This window comes from Nyctibius grandis, chromosome 6 (genome assembly GCF_013368605.1).
Source record: "Nyctibius grandis isolate bNycGra1 chromosome 6, bNycGra1.pri, whole genome shotgun sequence".
NCBI lineage: Eukaryota > Metazoa > Chordata > Aves > Nyctibiiformes > Nyctibiidae > Nyctibius > Nyctibius grandis.
In genome coordinates, this window is record NC_090663.1 from 37,125,290 (window position 1) to 37,143,805 (window position 18,516).

The window sequence follows — 18,516 nt, forward strand, 5'->3', positions numbered from 1 at the left end:
AGACAAAAAATGAGTATACTTGTTGCAGAGCTGTCCAGGTATTTTAATAATTTGTAGAGGTCTAAACAGCTAGATCCTTCTGGATCAACAAACTAGTTTCTATAATTAAATGTATTGCTCTTGTGCGTAATTGGCTTCCCATGCATCTCATTATTTTCCTTGTAGCCTCCTCTTCTGCCTAAGGGAGACCTAGGTTAATCTGTCAACTCCAGTTAGTTTTGAAATTCCTGGGGCTATTGGCAGAGGAATTTCCCCTTCAGAGGCTCCCCATTTCCCAGTTAAATTATTACAGTGGTAATATAACCACTCACATTGTCAACAATTTCTTAGTAATATGAAGACTGACAGTGAGGTTAGAGGGATTTTGCAGAGTGAAGCCAGAGTTCGAAAAAGCATATGTGTTCGTTTCTCTGTGTGTGTGTGTAAGAAATTCTTATAAACTTTAACAAAGAACATAGAAATTCATGCTTTGTGTTTCTTATGCACATGCAAGTACACATACCTTTTAAAAATTTGATTAAATGCTTTTTCTTCTTTGTCTTTGACATTCATAAGTAAACAAACAGTAGGCCTGGGGAACCCTTCACTTGTTTCTGAATTACCTACATTTCAGTAGAAATTCTCTGTTGGTCATGAAACTGTAGTAAGAGAGCAGGATTTAAAGGTAACCGAATAGTATAATAATATTATCCCAAAGTATTTTTGCTTAAACTTAGTTACTTATTCTAATTTTATCATACTTCGTAATTGTATTTCTTAGGACATAGAAACCACTCGTGTCTTTACCTGAAGACAAAAGTCTGTCCTGAAAACGAGGATGGATGATTGGAGCAATGGTTTGCATCAGATCCTGCAAACCTTACTCACGTAACACAGTAAGAGGAGCTGCTTTTGGGGTTACTGAGAGCCCACATGCTTGGCCCAGAATCTGCTGGCAGTTTGTTCTGCTTTCACTAATATTTTATAAACCTCCTGTAATGTTGATGTAGTAGTGCGGTCATGTTTTTTCAGCATGCTTTCTCTCAAATCATGAATGACTGCTCATGTTAACAGCAAAGCTTGCTTTACTTGCTCTCTCTTCAAAGAAACGTAGATCATATGTGGTTGCATTACAATAATTTTTCCTATTGGCATGGAAGTTAACATTTCATTTCCCTAATGTGTACTCCTCAGGGGGTTTTTATGTCTCTCCATGTCGAGCTTCAGCAACATGGTACTGTTCCTCTGTATAGCAATTATATTGCCTGTCGGAAAGCCTGACATATAAGCAGCCTAACTGACAAAAATAAGCTGGAGCTATTAAAATAACCGTAAATGAGGCTGACAATAGGAGCTGTCTGCCATTGTCCCAAAAGATTTTCTGAACTGGAAGTAATCAGTTGAGTTCTAAGGCAACCCCGTCAGGGATCTTCTAATTGCAGAAATTCCCCCTCGCCACCCCTTGACTTCCTGAAAGCAAGTTCACAATCTTTGTGGACCTTAGCAGATTTATTACTTTTAGCCCAGACTACCTAGTACTGAATCATAATTTCTGAGCATAATCTTTTACGTAAACAATTTTGAGAACGTGCTTTCAGAACTTTTTTTCTTTTATAAATGGTGTAAACACCATGTTTTCTATTTGACTTGTTTTCGTACAAATGTGCAGAAAGCAATGTGGCAGGAACTGGAAGTCAAAATGTTACTGGGTCTAGTTATTTACAATTATTTCTTTTTTTTCCACGGTGTTTTGTTCTACTTTATACATTTAACAAGGATGTGCAAAACCTGTTTTCTCAGTGTTTTAAAATATAGTCTGTTTGGTGCAGACCTTTAACTACGCACGTCTCTACTTCTAGGTCTTCGTACTATCTCTAGATGCTTATTTAAGGGATAGCTGCTGTTAACTGTTGAACATTCTGTATTTCTTCAGATCTCTCTGTACCTAACTTGTTTATAAGCTGCATGTAGCAGGGATCAATAGTGACCCTTTCTCTCCCTCTGCTTGAACACAATTCAAATTACTGCCATCTGTTCATAGAGCAGAAGTGATGCATAAACCGTTCTATGTTTTAAGTTTTATGTCAAGGTCTGGATTTGACCACATGCTGAGGATCTCTGGATGCCAAGCTTTTGCCCCTAAAGAGTGTTTTACTATGAATGCATTGGTAATTTCTATGCATTTACAAAAGTGAGTCTGCCAGGTTTGATTGGACACTGATTGTGTCTGATTGTTTTACCTACTCTCTGTTGTTCCATTAGTGTCATATGCAGATATTGTTTAATTTCAAATGCAGTAGGTTATTTAATGGAATTTGGGAGTTTTCAAAAACTTACGTCAGATTTACTTAAGGTATTGGTACAAAACTAGATTTGACTATATATTTCATTAAACCTAGACAGTTCAGTGAAGTTAAAGTTGAGATACAAAACAGGTCATCATTTTATTATGATTTTACTTTGTTCAGTTTGGTTTTGTTCAGTTACAATCTCGAATCTGTTCTGATGATCATGGTTCCTATACTCTGTTAAGGGTTCTGTGTGCTCTAGATACCACATATGCTCTGCAGTGATTCTTCCCTCTTCGCCTCCCAGAACTTGCAATAACTAGTTCCTGGAAAGAGAGCAAGCAGTGGTGGACTTGACACATTTGAAGGCCTTGCAGCTGCACAGTGAAATGGCATTTACCAGTTAAAGAACTTGTGCAAATTCACTACAGTTCCATCAGCGTACTGATACTGCTAGTGATAAGTTACTCAAAACTTTCTAAGCCTTGATTTGTTAGAAAATGAGCAAATTGTCCTTGAAACAGCAACAAGAGTTGCTTTCCGTTTAACAATCCTGTCTGAGCATGATTTCTTAGCTGGTAGAACACAAGTCACAATTTGAAATGTATACAGCTTTCTATTTCAAAGAGCTATAAATAAAATTTCATTCAGTTTTCTGGGAATCTGCCTTTATAAACGCTGACAAAGGACTTGTAATTCCAATATGTTACTTTCAGCTTATTTTCAGTGGTTTTTTCCTAGCTTCTGAGAGAAATTTTTCTGAGCATCCTCTGAAGCAGACATTGTAAAGTTTAAGTTTTTTCATGGCCTTTCTTCAGTACTTATAAAGAAGAAATGTTATATATTAAAAAGTGGATTAAGACCACTATATAGAAACTTACTGAATATCTAAAGATATAAATATGTAAAATCTAAGTACGTGACAAGCTGTAACTATTAGCAGGAATGTTAATATTGATGACAGATATTAGATGATATTATCTAAGGACTTTTGGGGTGCATGTGAAAATCTTAACTCTATAGCCTGCAAACATAATTTGTTGCAGAATTTTTCAAGGGTGGTTGTGTGTTTGTTTGGGGTTTGTTTTTTTTTGAAAACATTAAAGTACAGTTAACCAGAATGCATGTAAAAGGTAAAGCCACCAAATTATTTAAAAAAAAAATCAGAATGTGTTAATTTAAGATTCAACTTTACTCAGGCAAATTAGAAGAATCATTAAATAATCCAAAAGAAACAATGAAACTATTTCAAATTAGATTGAATTATTAGTTATGCACATTCATATTCTTCAGACATGTTTGCAAACAAGTAATCTGAATTCTTCATGAGTTATGCAAAACGCAGTATCGATGGTTTGTTGCTAGGTTACAGTCTTTCTAGCTGTGCCTAATTAATGCTCCTGGAGAAGAGGAGAGAGAAGAGCAGTGAACACCTCTTGTTCATGTGTGATTCAAAGGCAAGCAATAGTTGCTAAAACTTTCTGGTCTCCTTCAGGGCTGCAACCAAGGATTATTTATATTCTGAAACAGTACAGTTTAGTCTGTGTTGAATCTTCAGATGCAAGAAGTCTGATAGGTGAGTAGCTTGCATTGTCAGTGATAAGCTTTAAGTTGCTATGGAGTTTAAGAGCAAATCATATTTCTCTGGGTGGCTGTTGCACTTTGTTCCATAGAGGTATAAACACGTAATGCTTCCTGTTCAAAGTGCAAATGTGATACAAGTAAGGAAGGCTAGCACTTTTCCAGCTCAGTTTATTTATCAAAAATATTACTTCTCTTAAAAGAGATATTATATATACTTTTTTAAAGTTCACACTGCTTGCCGCAGGTCTTTAGTATTTCAAGAGTTAGAGTGCAGTGCCTCTCTTGGCATTCTGCCCTGTTTATAGAGTGGACGAGCTGACATTTCACTTCTGCAAAAGGAATCTCATTCCATTCCTTCTTTAGAAGGAAAATGTTTCAAGGAGTTCACAGGATGGCGATTTTGGTCTTTTCATCTGACATTTTAAGTGCTGAATAGTTCCTTGTCTCTGTGGCAGGACATACTTGAAATCTTCAGTGCTTAAGGATAGTTGGTTTGTGTAAAATAAAGACCAGTGTGATATTGTGCTGCCTTTGTTTTGGTTTTACCAAGTGGTTATTACTTGACTGATAAAATAATGCTAAATTTTGTTGACATTAGCATTGTATGCTATTTTAGAAGAACTGTAGGCTTAAGGCTCAGTTGTCCCTTACACATTGGTGCTTGGTAGAGGCCTGAGCTTCAGTAACAGAGCAGCCTCAGGGAAAGAATTTTTTCTTGGGAGTTCAGTAGGTTACATGTTTCAAAACCTTCACTTTATAGAACTCTTTATGGCATGTAGGTTTGTGGCTGTACTTGGCTGCTGCTTCAAGGCATTTCCCAATATCAGATTACAGTGGTGGCCAGAAGTTATCAGGAAGAAGTTAAGAAGTTACTAACAGAAACAGATAAATTGGCTAGAAGAATTTTTTTTTCATTGATCTAAAAGTGGAAAGAATCTGAGCTATGACTGTGGTCACAATTAGTAACAGAATCACAATTTATACTGAGCACTACAGATGGGTGTAGTACTTGTAAATAGTGTACTCCAGTCTGCTGTAGTCTGTTTTATCTTGTGCGGGTGGGTGCCATAATTATGAAGTTTACTTCTTTTTTTTTTTTTTTCCCAAGTCCCCTTGCTTTCTCTTACTATGTCTGACAGAGAGCATAAAGTGGAGAAAAAAAACCCACAAACCCCCCATGCATAACACACAGGATTGCACTTGCCAACTGTCCTGATTTGCCTGTGCCTCTGGAAGTTACTCAAGGGGAAAAGGAGGATGAAAGAGTATGGATGTGTTCCTTTTTGAGGCCTCTGGGGACTGCTGAGAAGCAGACAAGCACTACATCTTCTCTTATGCCAGATGCTCTTTCCTGGTTTTTTTTTGTTTGTTTTTGTTTTGTTTTGTGTTGTTTTTTTTTTTTTACCCTGTCAGCTCTGCTATAGCCTCTGTATTTATACAGCTCAGGAAAATGCTTATCATGTCATGGCAGGTAATAATCTAATAGAGAGATGTGTATTGCAGGAAAAGCAAAAATAGAACGTATAAGAAGAGATGAATAGGAAGAAGAAGCCTGCCAAGACAGTTGTCTGTGTTCATCTGTGTTTGATCTGGATAGTGTTGAAGAACTGCACTGTCACTAACTTGCACGAAAAGGCAAAGTATGGGTTAGAATAGATGCTATTTTAAATAAGATGACCTGGGCAGAAATCAAAAGTTAATTAAAGTGGAAAATAGCAGCTTTGTAAAATATTTTTGTTTTTCTGGCCTATTCTGGTTGTGTAAGTGTGGAGATTTTAGTTACAGCCTGAAAACTGTCTGTTCTGAATTGTTTAATATTAAAAGCCAAAGTGTGGTAGTATTGTATTTAGTAAGATTTTACTTAAACAAACAAACAAAACAAAACAACCAAACCACTAATCAATGAGGATAATGTGATTCTTTCTTTGTTTCAATAACAACTAAGCAAAGTTTCACAAAATGTAAAGCAGAAATTTGATTAGAAAAACAGTAAACTTCTGGGAGCTGGGGTTCTTTGGACTCTTATCCACATAAAAAGCTAATTTTCATAAATATTAATAACTTTCTGGAAAACATATGCAGCCTATCTAGAGGTAGCAGAGATTCAAGGAGTAAATTGCAGCATGTGCTGAGCATTTCCCCCATTTTTATTTTTAATTCAAAAGTGAAAAAAATTTAATTGTGCAGACCTTAGTGATAGATTATACTGCACTGATTTACTGTTTGTTTAGAATTCAAGACAAAGTTGCAGTCTGTGCTGGTGTGTTGGCAGACTAGTGCCATCGAGGGACACCATGCCTCTGTGTTTACAACAGGATTAATCCACTCACTTTTAAAACTTGGATTTGGATTGGTAGTTCATTGAAGGTCATATTTGATCATAAACCTTTGTTCATGCAATTCGTAAAATATTGCTGGTTTTCCACTGGAGATGGCTTTTAAAGCAGCTGAAGAAGCTTTTTTTATTTGCCCAGCTTATTAGAATTTAGATTAATTAAGTTTGTAATCAGATTTCAAGCATCATGTTCCAGGCCAGGGATTTCTCTTATTTTGTTTCAAACATCACTCCCAGGGCAAATTCTGCTAAACTGCATTTTCATGCTTTGCTGAGAAATGATTGCAGGTTTTGATTTCCATTGCAGAATCATTAATATTGTTAATGAGAGTTCTCATAGATAAGCACACTTAAGGAGGATCATCCCTGGGAATTGGGGGTATTATAGTTTGAGCATTTGTTAATTAGATAGAATTGGCATGTGTAAGACTGCCAGATTTCAGGCAGATTTCTATGTTTATTTTTGTTTTAAGAGTGACTTTGGTTGTAATGACTTGGGTTGTGGGATTTAAATTGGAAGTAATGTTGGTTCTTGTTGAGAGTGGGGTTAACGTTCTGATTTTTCCTCAGCTGCTGCATTCATAAACCAGCCTGTTCCTCCATATTGAATTCTGTCCAAATTCTATTCTATAGTATTCACTTAGGATTTGTCTTGTTTTAATAGAAAAGTCCTATTGCATCAGGTGGGAACAATATTATGTCTAAAATTTCAGACATGAGTATTGTAGAATCAGCTCTGATGTCCTCTTGCAGATGGCTGAGAAATGTTTTGTCAGAGCTCTTTTGTACTCCCCTCTGGTGGTTAGTGACTGAATATGAATTTCTTTTTATCCTGACCACCTGAAAGGCTTCAAGATTATATACCCAGCCAAGTGAAAAATGTTTTTCAAATCTTCACTTCACCATACTTTTTTGAACAATAATATTTACAAGTCTTTGGATTACCATACATGCTAAAGATTCTTTAGTGCTGCTCTGTGGAAGATTTCTCTACTTGTCTTGCTACATAAAAAGCAAATGGTTTGTAAAAGTTAAAATTACTGAATTGCCTCAGTGTAGAAAATGGATGGGAAATTTGCTGATTAAAGATTTTTCTGTGAATGGGGGAAGAGTTAGAACAGAGATGGAGCTTTTACATCATTGAAGATATAATAGAAGCACTTAAGCTGTATTCCCTAAATGTGCTTTGCATCACATGAAGAAAAAAGTGAAGATACTTTCTAGGAGCCAAAATACAATGTTGAAACTGATGATACTGATCAACATCTTACTGGTGCTTAATGGATCTAGCTGATTGCAAGATTAAAACAAATTAACTCTTACTTAGATTGTTTTATTACTTCTCTCTGATAAGTTCCCACCATTTTTCTCTCTGCTGTCTTGAGAACCACTAGAACTAGAAGCCAGTGAATTTCTGAACTTGGCGAGTGCTGGCCTTCAGACAGTGTACAGTACTATGCTGCCCTAATATGTAAAATAGGCCACTATAGTCAGCATTTGCAAAGGCAGAAAGTTGGCACACTATCCAATGATACTTTAATGACAGGTCTAGAACCAGTGTTTTGGTGGGATTACCTGTGTAAAAACAAAAAAAAAAAAAAAAAAAAAAAGACTTAGTTAAATTCTTTGGCCTTGTGCTTTTTTAGAAGGTATAGTAGACTACTGAAGTTTACATGCATTTGTATTCATTATTGTTGCATAGAAATTAAAGATGAGGCATTAGTGTTCTCATAGGCAAAATCAGGAAAGATTTAGTGTTAAACTTGCAGAAGCAGGAGCGATTTCAACTAGAGTAATGAGAAAAGGATGGTGTTTTGTAATTACTGATGTAAGGTCAGATTGTACGGAAGCATTGAAAGGGGAAAAAAACCCAAGTACTCCATGTAGTTGTGTGCGTTTAGTGTTGATTGTGTCTTGTGACATAAGTGCTGATGCGGAATCAGAAGAAATTCAGGTTTTGATAGTCAGAGCTTCCCCCACCCCCAGGCACGTGTACTGGATCAGTATCTGTTCCATTTTATTACTGGGCAGAAACAGCAGGAAGAAAGCTGAGTCATATTAATAGACCAGTCATCCCTTTGCTCGCTGTGCCTGCAGCTTTAAGTGATGAAGGAGGACCAGGTGTGGTGGCCTCTCCTCCACCCCCTTCAGTGTGCGAGGGGTGAATGGAATTTTTTCTCCTCATCTTCCTGTCCCCCTTTTGCATGGCTTTTATACTGGAGGAATGTTATTTTGAGTCTTCATTTTTAATATTGTCAAAGTAATCCACTTATGTGTGATGCCCATCTCTAACAAGTTTTCTAACTTGCATGCATACCTGTGTATTCCATCTGTTTTGAACTGTAAGTGGGGTACATGAAAGTTGTGGTTTTTTTAAGTACTCTTTATGCCTCTAGGAAATGTTCATTCAGGAATTAATCTGTAAACAGTTATGTAGGCATTTTTGCATATTTGACTGGTCATAAAGTCATTTTCCTAGATGCTTTCTGTTTCAATTTGGAATTATAAACAGTACATACAGAAAAAATGTTCACCCAATGATTCAGGATCTGTTGGTTAAGAAATGAGAAAAATGGAAAAATAATTTTAGTGTATGAGATTTCATGTTACTTTGACTAATGCATGCTTAGAGTCTGGATGACGCTGTAGAAAATCAGAGACATTCTGAAAACCAGAGCTTCCCTGTTGCATAAACGTGTGTTACATGACGTGTTCAGTGGTCAGATGATCGGACAGATCATAGGCCATTCATTGAACATTTCTGCAAAAATCAGTGTAAAATATGCAGGAATAATGTCATATATGCAGATCTAATTTAAAATGAACCAAAAAATAAAGTTGCCCATCTTTTCTCTGTTATACTGTTAGCCACTATGCCTATTATCTTCTTACATATTTATTTTGAAATATTGTTGTTGTTTTTTTTTTAGTGTGGTACTTCTTCCACATTTTTCCATTGCAAAGTGTGTGCCTTAAGAGAATGAACTTGAGAACCGATAATCCACAAAAGCAAAATAGGTTCAGTCTTTTTTCCTTGAGGTAGGCTTTGGTAACCAAGGTGGTAGAATTTGTAAATGCCAGGTGAGCAGCTTGCAGGAGGGGAGCTTTGTTGCCACAAGAGTCTTTTTTTATGTTTCTTTAAAGTCAGACAAGGCTATCTTAAAATTAATCTGCCACTTCCGATGTAGCTCCTGTAAACAAAGCAGGACAGGTGTAAAATGATAACGGTTGCTCAGTTCAGCACATACGGCTGCCCACTGTGTTCTGCATGGATCACAAGTAGCAGAGCAGCATTGCTGGAAGCCTTGCTAAAAGGGAATTAATACAGTCTAGTCTTTTGTTTAGTAGGACATGAAGGTTTTACAAAATTTTCCAAGGCATACGTGGAATCTACCCAGACTTAAGATGAAGTGCTTGCATGCCACATCCAGCACTTAGGTTTAGAAATGAGGCCACAGTAATTAAATTTATTTACTCCCAAGCAAGTGCCCTGGCTGAAGCAGAGAGGTGCAAAAGGTGTAACATAAGTAAGTTACAAAAATGGAATCCAGGTAACTGGGTGCTCAAGGTTGCATGTCCATTTTTAAGAGAAAATTTAGGTACATTAACAATCAGAAACTATGCACGTAACCACAGCACAAATCCAGTGACTACATAGGATTATTTTTTAATAATAAAACTGCCATCAAAAAAATATAAATACTGAGGTGAAGAGACTGCACTGAATTATAAAGCCTCCAGTTTGCTTTCAAGAGAACTTTTATAGGCTCTATGTAATACATGTGTATTTTCATTGCAGTGCCCCTCCTTTTTATCCCCATTCTGAAGCCTTTGACACTGTACAAAACCAATTTCCACACTGACACCTGGTGGTAGTTCTGAAATGCTGTGTTGCTTGAAGTGCTGTATATGGGCATCTTGCAGGTCTGAACTAGGTGCTATCCCCTCTAGCCCTTCTGAAGTGATCTTATTGACCTCTTAAAATTTCAGATGATCATCATCAAACCTTTATGCAGCTTCCCACAAGGCAAAGAAAGTAATGAATAAATTAGTAATTCCTCAGTATTTATCTCATTTTGCTCAGCTGATATAATGCATTAAAAAAAATGTCTGTGGTATGTGAAGGAAATGATACTTAATGACTTTCCTGTAGAACTCCTGTAAAAGCAGTGGCATAGTTTATCGAGGTCCTGATGGTATGTGTATGCTGTGTGGAGTACATGAGCTCAGGACAAGGGCCATGTCACATGTAGTCACATTATGTGGCTGTATCCAGAGTCCAAAACTGGCTGTCATGGTGATAGTTCGAGTCATCTCGGCTCCAATCCCAATTACGTCTGGTGTATCTCAGTATAACAAACAATAAGAGCCATGACAAAGCTCTTCAAGATTTCCACGGAAATGGTTGCAAGGGCTTGCTGTGTCCCTAACTCTGACACGTATTAGGTTCATTTTAAGTTCTATTTAGAAAATGTCTCACATTAGACAACCTGGAAGAGTGACTGGATCAGGAAGAGGAAAGTGGAAAATTTTATTGTGCCATGGTTCTGTGAATCTGTTTGATGTTCATTCCCATCAAATAGGTTGCACCACATCACGTACCCTTTTGACACGTACATGTTATGACTGTACCTGTAGAGTAAGCTGCTTATAAAAGTAGATCTGTATTTCCTTCACAGTTGATAAAAACTTGAGTCCCTCATTCTTTATTTAGTTCTGGCTCAGACAAGCTCCTGTAGACTCAGCAGACAGATTTTTATTAAGTTTGTGAACTGTGTAGCTGTTCCTTAAATGGTGATTCATTTTCTGTGTGTAAAATTGAGCTAAGTGCTGCTTTCCATTGCCAGAGTAATGACAGCCATTGGTTGGTCCTAATGCTATAAAAATTAACTTCAGGTATAACTTCCATTTTCTTTTCTGTAAAATTTCCATGTGAACCCAAATAAGCATATTAAGAAAATTCAGTTAAATAATTCATTTAGGCACATAGATAAGAATGTTTCACGTTGAAGTAGCTGTTCATTAATATGAATAGTGGTAAACAGTTCAAGAGTTTGGCATCTAAATCAGATAGTTTAATATGGTATAAAATTCACTCTAATCAGTGATGAGTAAAGAGGGTCATTCAAGTCCCAAAAGACTGTGAATTACTCATTATATTTAATCTTTTAGGCAAAATAACTTTTATGAATAGTGCTAATTGATCTGATAAATCTCAAAGGATGTTGGAAAGGAAAATAAGTAATATATTGTTTCAATATCTGTAATGCATAATTGCTGAAAACTGTTGTAGTAATTTTATTTTTTGTGGCTTCAGTTTAGCCTAAATACGTTTGTCGGTGGTTATTAACTCAGCTTGTACAATCAATGTCAGTTATTTTGTATATATATTTGTATTAATTTTTATTTATTCATTTATTTAAGCTTGTTGCTTACTCTGTTTTTACACACTTCATATTTATTGAGCATTTTCTATTTATCTTTCTTCCTGTTAAACAGGTATTATTGAGACTGCAGATCGCCTGGATCGTGAGACTACTTCACACTACTGGTTAACTGTTTATGCAACAGACCAAGGCGTCGTGCCTTTATCATCTTTCATTGAAATCTACATAGAAGTTGGGGATGTTAATGATAATGCTCCTCAGACCACAGAACCAGTTTATTACCCAGAGGTCATGGAAAACTCCCCTAAAGATGTATCTGTCATTCAGATTGAGGCATTTGATCCAGATTCTAGCTCAAATGACAAATTAACCTACAAGATTACAAGTGGCAATCCACAGGGATTCTTTTTAATAAACCCCAGAACTGGTAAGTACAATACAGTGTTTTATTTTACGTATGAATGAATCAATGTATTTGTGTAAATACATAAACCAGGCAAAATCAAGATCTTTGGTTTAAAATTGTAACCATGCTTTCACAACAGTTAGAGTTAACCTGGTATCTTGGGTTGTGACAATATTAGTAAGTCATACAAACAAGTAGAAGAGGATTTGACGGTGAAGCAGTTGGTTCAAAGTACCTGACATCCTCATCATGTGCGTTTTGGGAAGATTTACTTCAGAGTAGCTCCACTCTAGATTGGTCAATGCCCATTTGCTTTTGTAGTGCAGTAAATATACTCTTGGAATACATAATTTAGCTTAGTTTCATCCAAACTGTTTTTAGCAGTCTCAGTCTTACAATTTTCACCCATAGGTTTTTTTTGTCAGGCTTTTGTTTTTTTTTCCTGGGTAGTGTTAGCCTAAGCAATGCAAGCCATTTATTAGCTGCAAACTCGCTTGTTCCGCAGTCAGAAGGGGACTATCTTTGTAAGTAACTCTTGCTGTTGTAAGAGTTACAAAATCTGGAAGGTAATTCACAGGTGTGGTTATTACGTAATGAAAAGAAAGAGTCTGAGTTCAGTGGTTGTTTGGAAAGCTTCAGAAAAAACATACTGAGGTTTTAACAGGAAAGTACAAATACAAGAAACAAGTGACCTTTCAGTAACTGAATTACAAGTACTGAAATGTGTGTAGGGTGGAGAGACAGGAAACAAAATAATCCATTTTTAACTGAAGCTGCACAGCAATTTTGAAAACTGCATAAAGGTTACCTACCATCCCTTGCTTCAGAATGAATGTAGAGAAAATAGCACATATATGGGATGTTTTTTCCACAGATCTTTTCTAATGGTAAAGAAGGGTTTGGTTTTAATTAAATAATATTTTGCTGGGTTGGGCACAGCTTAGCTTTTCATATGTTGCATTTAGGTACTGTTTCAGGGTACAAATTACAGGAGATCCTTCTGATTCACTCAGCCAGAAATTTCTTCTCAGAATCCAGAGATTTTTAGACTAGAGGTGCTGTAGAGGTGTACAGAGTGACTAATCTGTAATAAACCTAGTAAGTAGAAGCCTTACTCATTTAGCTCTTGCTTGTTTGTGGAGGGAATTTCAGGGGATTTAAAGGAGCAAAAATTGGGTGAAAAATATGTTTTGAAGGCTGGGTTGACACTATGGCCTTCATTCTATTTCATGGTTGTTTCAGCTCAGGGTATGAAAGGCTTGTGTGCTGTATCAGCTGTAATTGCTGTGTCAGCAAAGCTCAGAGTGCAAACACAGGTATGTTATGTGGGTTATTTCTGACAATAACTTCTTTGTCAGCACGTGCTGCATCTGCTTGTGAAGACATTGCCAAGGGGGACATATGAAATAGCTATAGCAACAGAAGATCTTTAGCATAGTTGAAGCCTATATCTAAATACTATATTTACAGAAGCATTGGTTTTGGAACAAAGGCAGCCTAAGAAGTAAAACAAGAAAAATTCAACCCCAAAGTCTTCTAAAGTGAATGCAGAAACTTTGTGTGTATGTGCTTTATTTCTGTTTGTCTTTCCCTGCTTACACATGATGCAAAAGGAAAAAATTTCCGCTCATCTATCTACTTCCTCACCCTTTCTGTTTTTTAGAAAGCACTGGTTGCCTGCTCTTTGATATTTCTTGTCGTCTCAATCAGTGATATTGATAAAAATGGGAGTAAAATTGCCTATGAGTTGGGTGGAAAGAACTGAGAGACTGCAGTGCTCAAATTGCAAGTGAACATAAACTCTGCCTACGTTCATTTACTCTGTGCTGTATAATTGGCCAGCTATTTTTGGTTGCTGTTACCTTATTTTTTTTCTGTAGCTCATTTTCTCTTCCTCTTTTTTTCCAGTCCTTTCCTACTCCTTTCTGCCCTCTGTATCATTATGCAGCATTTTCCACACTTTGTTTTAAAAAAGACACTTGCATGCCTCCCTTACCTAAGTTTTGAGATGAAGAAACATCTTTATATATTTAATGGGTAGAAAAATTAGGGCAGCAGGAGATTGTGACTTGTCTTCAGACAGTTTGTGGGTTTCCACATCAGTAGCTTACTGCCAATCCCATTTATGTTAGAAAGGAAGCTTGAGGGAGCTCACACTAGATGGTGAAGTGATAAGGAACACTTAATGGAAAGTTAATAAAGATTTTCTGTCAAGCGAGTTTCTTACCTGCTTTTATTGTAGCATGCATACTGTAGAAGTAAGCAGTGTGATCTGGAGTGCTTCTCAGCTCTGTGTTAAAGCAGGGGCAGGGAGGAAGAAATAAGTAACTATATTTCAAAATACAAGCACTGAGAAGAAAAGAATCTCCCTCTGATTTACATTCAGCAGGAGAATTTTTTTTTAAGTATAGTTAAAATCACAGGGATGGGTAAATTCAGTGATGTCTATTACTGTTAAAATTGTAATGCTAGATAGACATAATAAATATAGAGAGGATGGGAAGAGGGGGGGCAGAGGAGAAGAGAAACCTCTTTTGCTGGTTTCTGTTGTGTTCCCAGAGTGCATTCAAGTAAGTTCAATGAATATTAAATAGCTAGCTCATGTAAGTTGTCTTCCTATTATACAGGATGCTGGATTTCATGTGATGTAATGGGCTGTCTTGTTTTTCCTGTACATGTTTGGTTTGAAACTGACAATCTGCAGTAGACACTACCATAGTGATCACGCTGAGTTCTGACTGAGGTTATCAGGATTGTAACTTCCCAAGTCTCTCTTCTGTCTATTAGAAATCAAATACATTGAACCTGAATAGATCTTGTTTGGGGTGAAAGTGCTTTCACTAGGATTGGGATGTTAAGGACTTGAAAAATCACTTTAAAAGACACTAGTTATTGTTGTAGTTATAACACAGTGTATTTTATCTCCTTCAATTAATTAAAATAGGTCTCAGCTGAAGAGTACACTTGACTAGAATTAGTGAGATCAAATCCATTCTTGTTTGCTTATGCAGGTATGTTACCTTTGTTGAACCTTGTGAGGCTATCAGTAAGGTACTTCTCAAAGGAAGAGAAACCTTCACAGGGCCCCAAGTTTCCCTTCCAGCCAAAGGGGGAGATAAGGCTGGAATATGAATCAAGTCTTTAACTGTATCCCATTATAACATTGAAAGTGGCAGAGTAAGAGAGTTAAGCGTGTGTGGTGTGTGACATTGTTACTTTGGGCCACTGTGCAGCCCCAAAGGCAAATTCAGGACTGTAATGGCATTTAGTCTGAGTCAAGGAAAGGCTAGTATTGGGATTCTTAAAATATCTGGTGAGTGCTAAAAATATGTTTCAGCTGATACTATGTTATTGTCTTTTCTCCAGGTCAAGGATCCGTCTTTTTCTGTCTCTTTAGAGAATTTAACACTATGGTATTGTGGTCCATGGCTAGAACTCCCATATGTAATAGTAATACAGATTATAAATAGCAATAACCTATAGGTAACCTATGTCAAGTAAAATACAGCTTTCTGTTGTCTGTAAGTAGCTAATTAATTTCTACAATTTTATAGGCTCCATACTAAGATGTCTGGGTCTTTGTGCAATAATCCTGAATTTTTAGATGGTGAAACTGACATGGACCTATGTAGGATATAGTTCATCATGCACAGAAAGAAGATATTTCTTTTCATGACAAGAACTACTGATTGACTGATCTGTTTCTCAAAAATCCTGCTAGCTGAAGTAGTATCTGTGTGCTTCTTATGGTGATCAGTTTCTGAGTATCCCCTTCAGTAAATCTTCACTGGCACTTAACACCTTTCTTATTTTAAGTAATTATAAAATAACTTAGTTAAAGAAACATTGCTAAGTTTTTCTTTGCATGCAGAAATGCTGTTTCACTTTTTGGAGCAGGATATATAACACAGTACATCACAGGGCATTTTGTAATCTTTTCAGATGTACCTGGCCTTTCATTAAAGCAAATGAAATATCACAGAATCACAGAATGGTTAAGGGTTGGAAGGGACCATTGGAGATCATCTAGTCCAACCCCCTGCCAAAGCAGGTTCACCTAGAGCATGTTGCACAGGGTCGCGTCCAGGCAGGTTTTGAATATCTCCAGAGAAGGAGACTCCACAGCCTCCCTGGGCAGCCTGTTCCAGTGCTCTGTCACCCTCAAAGTAAAGAAGTTCCTCCTCATATTCAGATGGAACTTCCCATGTTTCAGCTTGTGCCCATTGCCCCTTGTCCTGTCACTGGGCACCACTGAGAAGAGTCTGGCCCCCTCTTCTTGACACCCACCCCTAAGGTATTTGTAAGTGTTGATAAGATCCCCTCTCAGTCTTCTCTTCTCCAAGCTGAACAGACCCAGTTCTCTCAGCCTCTCCTCATAAGAGAGGTGCTCCAGTCCTCTGATCATCTTTGTAGCCCTTTGCTGGACTCACTCCAGTAACTCCTTAACTTTCTTGAACTGGGGGGCCCAGAACTGGACACAGTACTCCAGATGTGGCCTCACCAGGGCCATGTAGAGGGGCAGGATAACCTCCCTTGACCTGTTGGCCACACTCTTCCTAATGCACCCCAGGATACCATTGGCCTTCCTGGTCACAAGGGCACATTGCTGGCTCATGGTGAACTTGTTGTCCACCAGAACACCCAGGTCCTTCTCTGCAGAGCTGCTCTCCAGGAGATCAGCCCCCAACCTGTACTGGTGCATGGGGTTATACCTCCCTAGGTGCAGGACCCTACACTTGCCTTTGTGGAACTTCATGAGGTTCCTCTCCACCCAGCTCTCCAGCCTGTCCAGGTCTCGCTGAATGGCAGCACAGCCTTCTGGTGTATCGGCCACCCCTCCCAGTTTTGTGTCATCAGCAAACTTGCCGAGGGTACACTCTGTTGCTTCATCCAGGTCATTGATGAAAAAGTTGAACAGGACCAGACCCAGTACTGACCCCTGGGGAACACCACTAGCCACAGGCCTCCAACTAGACTGAGCACTGCTGATCACAGCCCTCTGGGCTCTGTCATTCAGCCAGTTCTTGACCCACCTCACTGTGCACTCATCTAAGCCACACTTCTTGAGCTTTCCTATGAAGATGTTATGGGAGACACTGTCAAAAGCCTTGCTGAAGTCAAGGTAGATGACATCATTTAGATATCATTTTCTTTAGTTTTAGAGTTTCCATGTAATGAAAAAAAGCCGCTATATATTTGAGCTGACCAGGTGGAATAAAAAAAAAAATAGTTATAATAATATTATTTGTAGGAAAAAAATAGAGCAAAGAATAATTCCACAACTTGCATGCTCAACCTGAACACAACTGTAGACAAATATGCAAGTTACGGTAACTACTTCATATCTGCTTAACTTCTTGCAAAATAGCTTGTAGTTAAATGCAGAGGTAATTGATAAAAATGGTAGAGTTCCAAGGCATTTTAATATGTTTAGATGGAAGGAGCTGGAGTTGGCAGAATATGATAGCTATACAGAACACAAGTCCTGGGACTCTATGGTTAATTTCATCACTTAACCCTAGAGCTATTGCACTGAGGATCAGAAAAGATTTGTACTTTTAGCAACACTTATGTGAAGCAAAGGTTTACGTAAGAGTAAATAAGTTCTGGGTTTTGTGCTTTGAAGCTCACAATGCACAATGCTTTTTTCCTGGTATATATAATAGAAAGTAGTTTATTAATTTTTCACTGTTTATTGTGGGTGTGGTTTATTTGCTTGTGAGTTGTTCAGGGTTTTTCTTTTTATGTTTCACAATTACCTTATAAAAAGGTCAAAGGCCTTGAAAATTATCAAAATATTCTTAGTTGCTAGTTTTCATATTTCATTAGATGCATTTGGATATGTTTTGTCTGAGAAAGCAACTAGATGGACAAAATGGATGCTTTGAGGAACAAGTAAAGAGCTGTTGCACTTAGGAGTGAGTGATTCAACTCAAATCTTCTTGCAGAACTGAAAAGTTTTACACCTCGCTGATGTAAACTTCATGGTTGTATTTACAAAATACAACTCAATTTTGTATTGTTTGAATTAAATTACTGAATATTTTTATACAGTCATACTGAGTGGACAAATTTTATATTTTTTCCGTCTTTGATTCTTTCATATTATAAGATCTTAATTTGCTTTATTGCTTTTGAGGAGGAATGTTGGAAACATGACTTGATAGCAGGATTGCAGTAATTCTTAAAGAAAGTGGAACAGGTACTTAGGGCATCTACTAATAATAGCTGATAATACCATTGAATATAAGTGTACATTTATGAGCTGTTTATGAATTATGATTATATAATGTCTTGGATCCAATATGTATTGGATTAACCATTTAGAAATTGATCTGTTACTGCCAATTCAAGAAAGAGCTATTGTATTCACTTTATGAAGATCTTTCAATCAAAACATGTAATTTCTTTCTATCTGAGACAGGAGAGTGGGACATGCATTAAATATAAGCTTTTTATTGCACCCAGTAAGAATTGTAAGGGTAGTATGCAAGCTAGCTTCCCGATTTAAAATGGATACTTAACAGTTCCCCAAAC

At 37.2% G+C, this 18,516-nt stretch overlaps 1 protein-coding gene across 1 annotated transcript in view; it reads left to right on the top strand.

Annotated features, from left to right (window-relative positions):
- Positions 1-18,516, top strand: part of FAT1 (FAT atypical cadherin 1) — a 114,955-nt gene that overhangs the window by 24,207 nt on the left and 72,232 nt on the right. Inside the window, 1 exon segment of the mRNA XM_068403329.1 lies at positions 11,686-12,000. Within this exon segment, the coding sequence (XP_068259430.1) occupies positions 11,686-12,000 (315 nt within the window).